This window comes from Pyxicephalus adspersus, chromosome 1, assembly GCF_032062135.1.
Source record: "Pyxicephalus adspersus chromosome 1, UCB_Pads_2.0, whole genome shotgun sequence".
Taxonomy (NCBI): Eukaryota; Metazoa; Chordata; class Amphibia; order Anura; family Pyxicephalidae; genus Pyxicephalus; species Pyxicephalus adspersus.
In genome coordinates, this window is record NC_092858.1 from 48,110,783 (window position 1) to 48,125,401 (window position 14,619).

Sequence of the window (14,619 nt, forward strand, 5' to 3'; positions counted from 1 at the left end):
ATGTCAGACCTGTCTAATAGTTGTCATGTTTGTTTTGTATGCTCTTAGGCAGACATGTATTGTGATTATTACATTATATTACAGTGTATATAACATTATATATGTATTATTTAATACATAAGTATTTTTTTAACTTTGGTAAATCTCCCTTTAATAAAGTAAGTAAGTACAGTAAGATAAATTCCCCTGTTGCGAAAAGTACCTTTAGTTCCTCATTTAAACCTCCCTTAAGAATGCTGAAGATCCTCCTCTTGTTTTGTGTATAAAGGTTATGGGTGTGGTATGAAATCCTAAGCAGAGCTGCTGTGAATAGCTACACATACTGTCTGTAGAGGCAAACTGCATAAACCACTTAGCAATATGTATGGACAAAACTCAGGTTTTGGAACTGGTACTAACGGGCAAAGTTTTCAGTCTGGTCCTTACAGCAGACAACCCTATGGTAGAGGTTTCAACACTGAAAGAATGGGAGATGACCATGAACAACAACAGGACTCAGACCATGGGCAAATCAATCCCACACAGGGGTCAAACCAACAGGCATCTCGAGAACCCCAGTAGTAAGTTATACTTCTTTTTTATCTTTTATTCATAAGCAAGTTCAAATATATAATATATTTGCATAAAAATGTAATGATTTATCAAATTTTATGTATTAATTACATTATGTATATTATTTTATTATTCAAAATATTTATGTTTTACCTTTTACCTGTACCTGTATCATTGTAACAACATCTTAACTTTTTTTTGTGTACAGTACAAATGTCAATAGTTATTGTATTTAGCATTGAAATAGTATAATATTTTTGTTTAGTTTCATTTCTCTGAGTCATCTAGAGTTTCAGTTTCATTTCTTCAGTGAATTGTCAGCGTGCAGATTAGCTAAATAAGGAACATTGGCTGTGCTTAACTCCTCCTGGTTGTCTGTGTTCCATGTAATCCTAAACTAGGTACACACTTCCAAAAATTATCATTAGAAAACGAACGATTACGACCAATCAACGATTATGCACGATTATACTTAAAAAATTGTATTGTGTACAATTCTGTACATGCTGGACCAATACGATCCTTCAAATATAATCCACCAATAATGTACACACACTAGATACAATCGTTTGAACGATGCAGGAAGTGACATGTAAAGGAGAAAGTGTATTGCAAAAACATGCACGATCACTGAACGACCGTACACACAATAGATAGTGAGCGATCGTTGGCCAATCAGATCTGCTGTGCCGGTCGTTCATTTCCTACGACAATCCTCGCTCGTTGGTATCGTTGGTCACTTTTATTTAGAACGATTTTTGGCCAATCGGTCGTTCGTCATTCGTTTCCAACGATATTTATTAGACGTGTGTATGCAGCTTTACACGCATGAGTCATGACAGAAACATTTTTACAAGGTTAAAAATATGCATTCATTTATAAGATTACACTTTTCAGGCTACCTTAACCTTAAGATCAGTATATTTTCTTTGTGGTAACCCCACAAATAATGGGTAAAAATATAGGTAATAGTTTTTTTTAACATATTTTTTTGCATATTTTATGTAAATTTTTTTATCTGTATATATTTTCATTGAATATAACTTCTAAACTTTTAAAAATGATAATCAATGTATGGTCACCTTTATTAAGATTTGACAGGTTTCTCTGACTGCAAAAAAAGAATGATGACACTATAGCCAGTGTGTACACAAAATTGTGATCAGACAGGTTATATCTCTTCTGTAACAAAAGAAATGTACCTGCCTTTTTGCAATTATGTAACTAAACTCACCTTTCCTCACGCCTGCACCAACATTTTTTCCCAGTTCTCTACCAGGTTCGGGATTCCATCTAAATTGGCCAGGCTGGAATGGCATGACCCATGTAACAGAGGTCTCCATCAATTAACATGTAGGCCCCATAACTAGTCTGAATTTGTAATAAATTGAACTTCAACAAGTTTATGTCAATACCATACTTCAAAGTAACAGTATGAAAACTGTCTACTTTAAGGAGTTACACTATGTTAATTTGTATCAGCATGGAAATTGTAACATCCAAAAATGTATTTCTTCATCCCTGAAAAAATCTAGTTTTGGGCTCTGAATATCTAGTTATCCAGCTTTTATCAATAACACTCTTGCTGACCTTCCTATGCCATGCCAAATAAAAATTCATCTATTAATATCTGTGCTAACTGGCCCAGGTAAAACAAATCAGAATATATATGAGGATGAAACATACATTAGCAGAGCTTGAGACAACATCGAACCTCATGGTTGTACCAGTCAAAAAGATAATAGTTCCAACTAATAAAATACACATATATTAACAGACACAAATGCAAGTAAAGGATAAACTATACTAAACTTTACATTTCCTTTAATGTGCTGTTTTTTGTATATATTTACATTGGGTTTTTTTTTTATTATATTGCAGCAATGGTAGTTATGTATCTATTCCACCAAATCAAACAAAAAGAGACAAGCTTCTGACAAGTAAGCATCTGTTTTTCAGTTTATTATATGTATACAGTAACTATTTTTAGTATGTGTAAAAGTGGGTGAAACTTGTGCTTGTGTTGCAGCCTACATTTGTGCACTTTTAATATACATTTACACAGCTAAAAACACAGAATAAATACATGTATTAGAGCTATTTTACTTACTAAAGGATTTGTATTCCTGTCAGTTCAGTGCTAACATGTACTTAGAGGGGACCTGAACTTTATCTGCTGCAGTTTTACATTCAAATACAGGTCGTCGCCCCACCTTTACTCTGTGACTGTACTGGGAAAATATAAGCAGTACTCTGATGTTGGACATGAGGTAAAAATATAAAATAAATAAACAAACCGTAAAAAAAATGTAAAAATGTAAATAAATAGTTAGAATGCCCATAAAATCACTGTTTTACTTTTTAATTTCCCCTGTCTTGAGAAACAAAGAATAGTGTTGTGAGAATAACTTCCTATTCTGTTTCAAAATGGCATTGGAGTAGCAGATGTTCATCTCAGCACCATTTAAAACACTTATTCCTAAAGTTTCTTTGTGTCTGCTGGCCTTTTTCTTTGGAGTTGTGACAGCCAGAGTACAGCCCTAAACCCAAGAGCTGAAATGATCAGTAGTATTGCTTAGAAAGTAGCAGAATAAACTATGCACAGCAATTTTGCATTGTGTGCAAATGGAAAGTGATATGATATCAGAACAGATTCTCTTTGCAGGGTCATCAGGGATTATGATGATTATTGGTATTCTTTTGCTGATTGTTTGCAGCCAGGAATAGATCACTGATATATTGTGACAGGGCTGCATTGGGGGGGGGGGGGGGGTCTAGATCAGGTGTACACTGACCGACAAAGAACTAAACCAAAGAAAAAAACAAATTACAACCAGGCAGCTTCTTTATTGAAGAAGGCAGAGGTGATGCTCCTTCTGTAATAAAGTAAATTACCTACACGATTGCAGTTTTTTGTTTACACTCAGCTGTGCTCGCTCCATCACAGGTCCTGTCATCTATATCTGGTCCCCTTCCCACTGTCTGATCTTATCTTTATTTTACCTGGGAGTTTATTCAGTCCTGAGGGCCCCAGGTGATTCTGGGATACCTGGCATATCCCGGTATCCTACACTGAGCTTCACATATTCAGCACAGTGCAAACAAGCAGGTAAGTTTTTTTTTTTTTTTTTGCAGGAAGGACATCACCTGTCCCTTTTGCATTAAAAATCCAGCCTGCTTTACACTTTTCATTGTGGAACTATAGTTCTGCTGTAATGTCACAATAACAATTTGAGCAAACTGTGTAGGTTGCAATGTATTGTAAAAGTGAAAAAAAAATCTCCTAATGCTATAGCATTTTACCAAGCAGGGTTTGGAGGATTTGAGGGTTAAATAAAATATATGAGGTTTAGCAAATTATGTGACTTTGTGTTGGGAAAAAGTTACAGGAAAATGCTTTTTTCCATTTTTTTTTTTGGTTTCTATTTATACCCAATAAAGCCTAAAAAAATAAAAATTTATGTTAAAAAAGTTGAATAATACATTTTAAATATAGATACACTAAAAACACTAAAAGGTACAAATTCAGGACAGGGTTGTCCCCTGTCTCCTCTCCTGTTTATACTAGTACTGGAACTGTTCCAGAACCCGAATACCCGGGGTATGAAGGTAGAGAAGCAGGAACATAAGGTAGCAGCCTTTGCCGACGACCTGCTTTTTTAAATCACTTCACCTAGGATCTATCTGCCTAAATTGCTAGCAAAAATTCACGAATACTTTGCCGTTTCCAACTATCTTCAAAAATCAGAGACGCTGTCCCTTTCCTTATCTCAGGAGTTAATCAAAGACCTATCGCCCCACTTTCTATTTAAATGGGCTAACACTGCTATATCTTGTGTAGGGACTCAGATCCCATCAGATCTCTCATTAACAGTTAACTTGAATTTTCTTCCCTTACTAAACTCCATTGGAAGAGATTTACACAGCTGGAGACAACTTACATTCTCCTGGTTTGGACGCTGCAATGCCCTTAAAATGAAAGTGATGCCTCGCTTACTGTATTTGTTACAAACACTACCAGTCTATTTACCCTGCAACATGTTGTACAGATTCAGGCAGGAGTTTCTCTGCTTTGTCTGGTGGGGTGGGGGATGGCCCTTGTATCAGACAACAAATTTTCTGTTTGCCTAAGATTAAAGGGGGCATGGCTCTTCCAGTTTCTGTACCATGAGGCTTCTCATTTAGCTAGACTGATAGATTGGGGCAGACATGGGAAATTGAAGCCCTGGGTAACCTTGGAGAATGTTATCTTTCTAACTCCTTTAGCAGGAGTGACATGGTAAATTTCAAACACCCCTTTTATTAGTACTAGGTTCTGTATTGCATGCAAATATTTTAGAGCTTTGGGGTTGCGGATGTATCTATCACCTTTATCACCCATTTTATGCCCCCCTTGGTTCCAACCGAGTCTGGCAGATCCTTTATTAGCTATGTGGCGAGATCAGGGAGTATTCATGACCACACATTTCACAGATGGGTTGAGGTGGAAGACTATACAAACGCTTCAGTCTGAATATTTACTTCAGACTTTAAACATGTGGAGAAGCCGTTTTTGAGTTCACTTCCTTCACCTGCACAATTTGCCAGCCCATTATCTGTTTTGGAATCAGTATGTGCTAGGGAAGGTCTGTTAGGTGGGACATTGTCCTGTGCTTACCAACTGCTTCTGGCCCTCTGAGTCTGCGCCGCCCACTCTGTCCCATTACAAAATGCGTACGAGATCTCAATGTTGCTTTTACTCCATAACAGTTGGAATTCATCCTATACTTCAGCCATAAGGCCTCAATAAGTAATTCTTACCAAGAAACAAACTATAAAATATTGGCGAGATAGTATAGAGTACCATCTGTTCTGGCAAAGATATACCTACAGGCAGATCCAGCGTGTTGGAGATGCAAATCGGGGCATGGTAGTTTACTCCATATTTTTTGGGAATGTCCCATGTTAACCTCCTTCTGGTCTAGGGTGGCAGATGGTATTTTTGAAATTGACGGATAATTCCATCTAAAATTAACCCGAGTTAGCCCTTCTACATTTATCTGCTCTCTCTAAGTAAAGGTACCAGAATTCGTTACAACAAATTGCAATGTTTGAAAAAAACACTGCAAACAAAGCTTTTTTTCTGTTTTACCTAATGCTTAAACATTAAAATTTGAATTATTCATGCATTTGAAAATAAGCTCAGCAGTACACTATAGAGAACATGCAGGGAGTTGTTCATTAAAATAACATTCTGTTTAAAACAGACAATTACAAATAAATTTGCATCTCCCAAGTCACATGATCATACTGTGGAAACACATTCTCTGATGCGTAATGACTGTATCACTCCCCCAATACTCTGTGTTAATCTTCTACACATTGAAATGAGGCAAACCACAAAATTGCTTTTTACAACTGTTTATTATTGTACAAGATTACAACTGCCTTGGAAGCAGCAGGCAGAGCACTGCAAATTATTTACTTAATCTTGCCAAGTAGACATGTCCTCATTTATGTATATGGTATATTCGAAATTAACTGCAAATACATTGCATGTGGAAGATCTAAACTAGAATTTTCTTGATTTGTCTTTTCTGTATTGACATCACAATAAATTCACTTTCAAGAACAGCAGTAGGCACTCCAGCTGGGAGCAAGTACTTGAACTTAACCCCCTGATCCGAGCCACATTAAATCTTGAATGCTGCAAACCAGCATGTACTAAACATCCACTGGTTTATATGCAGCAAAGTGATAACCTTGTAGGCAAAAACCTTTTATCAAGTTGTCTGTAGAAAGCACACACCTTAAACAGAATCATAATCATAATGGTCATAATGGGCTAATGAAAATATATATTTGTATATATAATATTTTATTTAAAGAATAATATTATATTTGTGCAGATTTTTGTTTGTGTTAATGAACCGTGATTTTTATTTTTATTTGTTCCCACAATTGGAGGGATGTGGTGTGATCCAGAACATACATATATGTACTTTTACAAATGTTGATATTTGCTTGATGTTGCTAATAAAGGAAAAAATAGAATTTAAAATTGGCAATTATTTTACTTTATTTAATAGGTATATAAACAGCTGTCAGCTATGCAATAATACAATAGCAATATCACAGCTTTTAACTTACTTTACACATTTCTAGAAATACCTAACTCATCATACCTAATTCAGCATTTACTAATAATATCTGCAAGCTGAATCATGTCGCTTTGACTCATATTGATCTTATAATAACTCCCACATAATTTAACACTCAAGTATTTACCAAAAGTGTATATTAACATAAATTTTAAAAGAGAGGTGTGCATGCATTTGGAGCATGTTGCACTGTTCGTTCCTGTATTTTATATTGGTACAACTCCCTTGTAACATTGTCCCATCACTCCAGTCGTAAAATTATTACTACAACTCTCTGAGCTTGTCCGTGGCTCTTGCTCACCCAAGCAGCCTGAGTATCAGTTCTAGGGGCTGGAAGGTGACTCCAGATTCAAGGAGAACATGTCATACATGACAGGCAGAGATCCAAGTGTATGGTCCAAGGCTGTAAGAGAGTCAACCGTCATAAAAGAATAAGCCAAGGTCCAACATGTTAGGTCAGTTGGCCAGGCAGATCATCCAAAAGCATCAGCAGTTGTGTGGTTGGAAAAGATTAGGCCACAGGCTATATATATAAGGTCAGTTAGTCAAGCAGATAATCAAAAAAAGTGAGGGGGTGGTGGGTAAAGAAGACAGAAAAAGGATCATATAAAAGCCTACATGAAGGGAATATGCTGCCATATACACAAAATATGGATAAAACATATAGATAATACATATTTATTCAGAACAGTCATTGTGTCTGTATTAATGCTTCCTCTTAAGCCACTGGGCAGCCCACAGATGATGAAATGTCTGTTTATATTGCCATACCATGAATATTAGCAAAGCACTGTGCAACAGGCAGTGTACAGGTTAAAAGATATTGTTAGAAGCAAGAGCAGATGTTTTTAGGAAAAGAAGACACGCAATTCTTATTTGCTTGCATTTTTTAGTTAACTTACACTTTAAAGATCTAAGCTATGCACCAAGTAGATGCGATATTGTCTATTGTATTGTAATAAAACAACCTTATTACATTGCTGTTAAAGCAAAGTATTTACCAAATCACAAGTAACACTCATATCATTACTAATGATAGCAATAATACACAGAACTGCTAAACCAGAACCAATCCTAATCAATCTTATATTGAATATTGTTCAATTTTCAGTTCATTAGGGCAATCACTCTTATACTTTGTGATTCCACATTACAGGACATTAACTACGAGTGATGTAACCTAGAAAAATTTTATATATATTTAAAAATATAGGCATGCACAAATAACAATATAAATTATTAATGACTCACTCTAGACATATTGATGTAATGATGTTTCTGGCCATGACAGTTTTATGAATTCTATTTTCATATTTTATTAAGAGAATCAAGCAATTTGTAAATGCTAATCTCCCAAACTGATTACCACACAGTGTCATCATTGTGATTTATACATTTATAAAAATGCATGAACACCAATGGATTAATTAAATCTTATTTAATCCTCTTTAAACCCAAATTATGGGCACAGGTTTTGTTTGCCTTCTTGAAGGCCAAAACTGCTAGAATTTACAGAAGGTTGAACGTGATAGACAATTTATTATTCCATAACACAATGATAATATTACCAATACATATTATTTGTTTCTTATTCAATCTATGTAGCTATGTAATTAAACCTTTGTTTTCATCAATTTCCAATTAGTTGCAATAATTAAAAAAATTGTTCAGGTTTAATAAAGCCTTGTAATTGCTTTGCTTCACAACTCCCCCAGACCCATGCACAAAAACTATTTTTTAAAGTTTCACACCAGATTGCAGGTGCTAATTAAAAAAGATTCTGTCAGTCTGAACTATTCATGACAAAATGACAGTCTCTATTAAAGAATTCCTACAGGTAGTATCCCTTCTACAATAAAACAAACATACAAAACCAGTCCAAATGCAAATTTTTATATATATTGACCTGTCATGGCTTGGGCGCCGCTATCTTCTTCCACTCCTCTTCTGGGAGTTGGATCTTCAGACATATTGATTGGCCAGATTATTGGTGTGACATGCTCAGGTCAGATACAGTGCTCTGACCTAAGAAGGCTAAAATACAGTTACATGAGGAAGGTAATTTAGTCATTAACACTGTGCATGGCCTAAAATTTAGAATAACCTTTTTATTAATATAACACAGTATTTATATAGCACAATCATATTACACAGTGCTGTACAAAGTCCATAGTGGTGTCACTAACTGTCCTTCAAAGGAGCTCACAATCTAATGTCCCTACCATAGACATATGTCATTAATGTAGTCTAAAGTGAGTTTTTAGGGGGAAGCCAATTAACCTCACTGCATGTTTTTTTGGAGGAAACCCACACAGACAGAACCAGCAAACTCCATGCAGATAATGTACTGGCTGGGAATTGAACCTGGGACCTAGCACTGCAAAGGCTGGAGTGCTAATGCCTGAGCCACTGTGCTGCCCATACCTTTCATAGAGCTTTCATAGAGCTTTCTTTTCTACCATGCAAAGATTGAGGGTTGGTACCTGGAGGCACTGCCAGTCAAGCTGGGGGTACCCAAGAAATAGATATGAGACTGAAACAAACTTTAAAGCAGTCTCTAAATTCCTTTACCCCAAAAGATTTATGGAAAATAGTGAAAAAAATGCATACATTAATGTTTACATCAAATTTAATTTATCTTTTTGACTAAGCACAACAACACAGCTCATATGAAAACATTGAATTGCATATGTAGATTTATAAGAGACACTATTTTCCTAAATTGCTTGCTGTGGCCTACAAAGCTACCAGGATAATTTTATAATGTTAATTCACCAATCTGCAATTGCTAAAACATGATGAGGGTTTGTAAATATTACTGTTGTATTGTAGTGGCTAAGAAAGAAGAAGAGGAGTATAAACTTTTTTTGGAATCTCGGAAGCCTGGACAAATAAATCTCACCCCCCAAAAACTAGGTGAGTTTATTCCTTTGTTTTCCTTCACTTTCTGACTTCCCTTTGTTCCCCTCTGCTCCTTAATCATAACTATTATCTTTTCCTGATCTACCTTTTCTTCTCTTGTTTTTTCTTATTTCTTTCTTTTATCATCATACCATGAAATTTTAGTACTATGTAATGCATTGATTAAAGAAGACAGTTTGGAGTTAAAGCCAAAATAGGTAATTATTTTTTAAATACCCCAGTAGGTTTAAAAAGAAACGAAATGCAGTTCTTTAAGCAGTCCTGTTGAATGACACTCAGTATTCCTGAGGAGAAGCCAGCACTGCACACCCTACTCACAATGTAATGGAATGGGGAACAGCAATGACAACATCAACATCAGACAATATGTGTATATATATATATATATACATGACCAATACTTGCCTGGTAGGGGAGAAAATGGTGTTTGACTTTAAAGTGACTCTTAGTGGTAACAATAGAAACTCATGCTGAAGATTGGTAACAAGCACCTGATCTCACTTTTCAGATCATTTCTGCTACTCAGTCTTCTTCCAGCGCCCTAGTAAGAGAAAGCTGTACTTGTGGATATGTGAAACATAGGTTTCAGCAGAGTCAAGTATAATTTGAATGAATTTGTCAATTTATTAACATGCTGATGGTTGCTAACCATGGTTCTGAAATTGTGCACACAGACAAACACACATACCTTATCATGCATGGTGAATGCTGGCAGGATTCATTTTTTTTTATGTGTATATTTATTTTACTGTGATGATAATGCCGTTCCACCTCCCACCAGAGCTAGTCAGTTAAACTAGTATTCCCATATCAAAAGTTCAGAGGTGTGCAGCCCCTTTCTATCCTAATTTTAGAAAATCTGAAGAGTATGTCAGCTGGCCTCAGTGTAGCTGGGGGGTAAAAGATATATGAATAATGGGCAAATTTTAGAATTAATTTGCAGTTAGTGATAATTTGGATAAATAGTACAGTAAAACACTTGCTTTAGTTACAACTCAGTACATAGAAACTCATACATTTATTGGCTAATTCACGCCTAGGCATTCCTGTTCAAAAAACTTTGTGTTTTCAGGCTTTTGAGTTAATTAATAATGACATTTTTTTCTAATTCCAATGCTTTTGTCATTTAACACAAAATTGAAGCCTGTTTTACCTTTTTCATATTTTTTTGCACTAAAGGAGGACAAACATCCCAGGAAAAAGCAAGACAGCAACAACAACTAACACATTCACAGTCGAAATATCAAAAAAAGGTAAATTAAAAAAAGTTATTCATTGTTAGTAGGGATGAGCAAGAATGCCTCTGACATTCTCGCGAAAATTTCTCATTTAACCTCTAGTGCCTGGGGATCGCACAGGAGGATTCCCACGGCTGCATTCATGAGGGCAGCAGCAGTACTCTTCCTGTCAGTGTGAGTACCGTGGCTGTGCTCACATACTACAGGGCTGCAAGAGCAATCAGGGGAGTGGAGCTGTCAGCTCTGCTCCCCTAATTGCTCTTGCAGGTCCCAAAATTTTCAATCTCGACGGCCGAATTTACACAGGCCATTCCTGCTTACATGTTCGGTAAGCAAGAACGGCCCAATTCGCAGAGAGATCGAGTTTTAAAATCTTGCTCGCTCATCCCTGATTGTTAGTATCAATAAATATGTCCACTCGGAGTCTAATAAATGTTTTAAAATTACAATTACATATGCTAGAGTAAAGGAGTAAAGTTTAAGTTGATGAAAATGTTTTAAAACTCATTATGTGCATATCAAAAGGTGGGTTGATGATAGATGGTAATACATAAAGTATGCAAGAGTCATTCAGGAGTCATTACTGTCATTGAAACATATGGACCTAGAAGGTTCTCCACCATGGAACGTTTCAATGAATGTCAGATTCGCTGCTTTATAAATAGACCCCATTGTGTGGCACCCTGGTTTCTGGCACTGCTAGTTATCTCTGAGGGGCTTTTTGTAATGCATAAATTTAAAAGTATACCCACGTGTCCTTGACCCTTCCATAACGCTTAACGTGAAAGTAACCAGAGTGCCTAATCCTACCCTCACAGGGACAGTAAACCTGGAGATTAAAAATCTAAATAATGCTCGGTCTTCAACCAAATGAGGTGTGTGACTTGCTACAGTTTCTTGTGCACACTGTAAGAAGCTCCTAGTGTGCATTAAAATCAGTAAAATATTTCAGTCCCGGAGAGGAGGCTGTAAGAACTGTACAAGACTGAAGGTAACACTAAAGTTCAACTTTAACCCTCAACCCCATCCTAACCTTAAAGTATAGTTCTAGCTCCAGATTTGTTTTCATTTTTTTAGTGATAGTTATATTTTCTTTAATAGTTTTTTTCTTGTGTCCGTATTGGGGAGATTTTACCACTTCCCTGTCCCTGTGCTGCCCTTACAAAACATGAAGTGCCAAGCAAACAGGAAGGCGAAAACAGCAAAACAAATACTGTCAGAATTTCAAATCCTTTTTCACTAACAATGCTTCCCCATTGCACAGGTTTCTCATAGACTCCTGTCCTAAAGTCAGTCTTTCCTAACACTTCAAATTAATATTTTTCGCACTACAAGATGCACCTGACCATAAGACACACCTAGGTTTAGAGGAGGAAAACAAGAAACAAAAAACTAAACCAGTATTATATTATGCAGTTCTCTACCCTCCTACGCGGAGTATGTCCTATCGTTACGGCCCCTCCTGTGTAGGCTTTGCCCCCTGCACTGAGCAGCCCCATGAATGTCTCCTCTCCCCTCCATGACACATTTGTGTCACCCTGTCCTGTGTGTGCGGTGTCATTACCTGTCCTGTGTGTTTGGTGTCATTACCTGTCCGGTTTCAGGGCTGTGAGCGGTGACTGGGCTCTGCAAGCTGGGCTCCTCTGTCTTGCTGACCATGTCCTCTGTGTTGCTGCTGAATTGCACTGGAAGGACAGAGCTGGCCGTCACACAAATACACACGTGGTGCAGCTGTAACTTCTGCTACCCCATGGCTGCTAAAGGAACTTCAGCTGGGGCTGGCTGTGCAGCAATATTCGCTCCATAAGACGCAGAGACATGTTCCCCTACTTTTGGGGTGAGAAAAGTGCGTCTTATGAAGCCAAAAATACAGTAACTTTTGACACCTCAAAACCTTAGGCGGCCATGAATAGCAGGCTCTCACACCTTCACATATGGTCAGACTCCTTGTAAATGTCCCAGGGAGCTTTAATACGCAAGTAGCAACTTTTGTAACCTAAGTTATATTCAGTGTACCCTGCATTAAAGAAATAAAGCTTTTATTCTTTTTCTCCATTGTGCTTCATGTAAAACTGTAAAAGCTCAAATGTAAAAAAGACAACAATACTTGCCATCAATAATTACACCATACCCAAACTGTGCATTAGACTTCTTTTTTAAAGAACCTTTGACTGATATTAGTGCCAGCAAATTCAATTAGGAGTCTGAAAGGTTGCTTATGACAACACAGTAACACAAATCAATGCATCTGACATGTTCAAATTACAAACACAAATGACATGAGGGACACATTTTTGCCTTGGAAAATATTTTGTATTCTCTTTAATGAACAAGCAGGTTATTAAATCTGTGTACTGCAGAGATATATTGTGTAATCACAAGTGAACAGCCAGAATAGTAATGCAGGCGGTTAATACTGTTGTCACATCACCTTTGTTTGTGTTTAATACTGAAATTTTACTTTTCTTACAAGCTTTTAATTTCTTTGTAATGAACATGAACAACATGTTCTGAATATAATATTCATGTTGAGGAGATTGCAACTAATGGTAGTTGGGATTTTACAAATTATGTTATATAAAGTATTACCTTTTCATGAACAGGGGCACTTTATCTGTAGATACCCTACATTTAGAAGCATTTACCTAAATAACATTTACCTTTAATTTTTATGGATTTTATACAATGTTTTATATGTAGCTGGCGATGTGATTATGTGACTTGGAACCAAACTGATTGGCTACTAATAATAAGTAGAAACCAAGGGCTGTTACGCCAGAACTGTTGGCCATCTTGTTAGGGATAATAAAACTGAACTTCACCTTTATCTTCAGTAATGTAATGTTCCACTTGCCCCCCTGCTATACTGATGAATGCTGTTCTTCCATAAATCCAGATGCAAATTCTGTAAGTGGAACTATAGTTCCACTTTAAGAACATGCCACTCTGCATTAATTATGTACAGTGTATAATACAAATATTACAGCATAATGCCTTATCACCTAATTGGCACAGTTTAGTTTTGACTGGCACTTGTTCACAAAAGTTTACAATTGATTTATGCTATGAGCCATATTACCCCTATGTGATCCTGTGACTTCTATTGTGCCATAGTATTCAGTGACCTGATGTGACATGTTGTTATCATTTGTGATCTGTGACTAACATACGTTTCTGATCAACTCCTGGTGATTCAGATATCACCATACTGTGGAACGAGTTATATGGCATCTCGGTTTCTCTGCCTCCTGTATTATTTACATTATACCATCATCTCTCAGGGTTGGCCTTAATTACTTTTTGGCAGTTGAACAAATTAGAGAGCCTCTGGTGAAAGCATATTGTATTGATTGAAGATCATTGATGTTTTGCAGTATGTTATGTATATAATGTTTTTATTGTTTCATGTCAGATATTTTTTATTTATATGCAATCTGTTCAATAAACAGTATCTTTTACGATGAACTCATTTTGATGCAATACAACCATAGTATACCTATAATAAATAAAATCCTCCAGGTTTCTTTTACCCATTTGTTTTTAATACATTAAATAGTTTAACAGGAACTGATAACTTATAATATATATAGGCTGGAATGCTTTTTTTTATTTTGTATGTTTATTGATTTTTTTTTCCATCAAATACAAATGGAATACATTCTTGAGCCATATATGGATAAGCTTACAATAAACTTTAGACATTGGTGACTGAAGTAGACACTACACATAGTAGTGTGTGTGTGTGTGTGTGTGTGTGTGTGTGTGTG

The 14,619-nt window shown here is 36.3% G+C and overlaps 1 protein-coding gene across 3 annotated transcripts in view; it reads left to right on the top strand.

Annotated features, from left to right (window-relative positions):
* Nucleotides 1–289: 289 nt before the first annotated feature.
* Nucleotides 290–14,619, top strand: part of EPSTI1 (epithelial stromal interaction 1) — a 52,606-nt gene continuing 38,276 nt past the window's right edge. For all 3 annotated transcript variants that reach the window (XM_072410223.1, XM_072410229.1, XM_072410236.1), the window contains exons 1-4: nucleotides 290–560; nucleotides 2,434–2,492; nucleotides 9,525–9,608; nucleotides 10,794–10,867. In XM_072410223.1, the coding sequence (XP_072266324.1) occupies nucleotides 361–560; nucleotides 2,434–2,492; nucleotides 9,525–9,608; nucleotides 10,794–10,867 (417 nt within the window). In that variant the 5' untranslated portion in view covers nucleotides 290–360. The remainder of the gene's footprint in view (nucleotides 561–2,433; nucleotides 2,493–9,524; nucleotides 9,609–10,793; nucleotides 10,868–14,619) is intronic.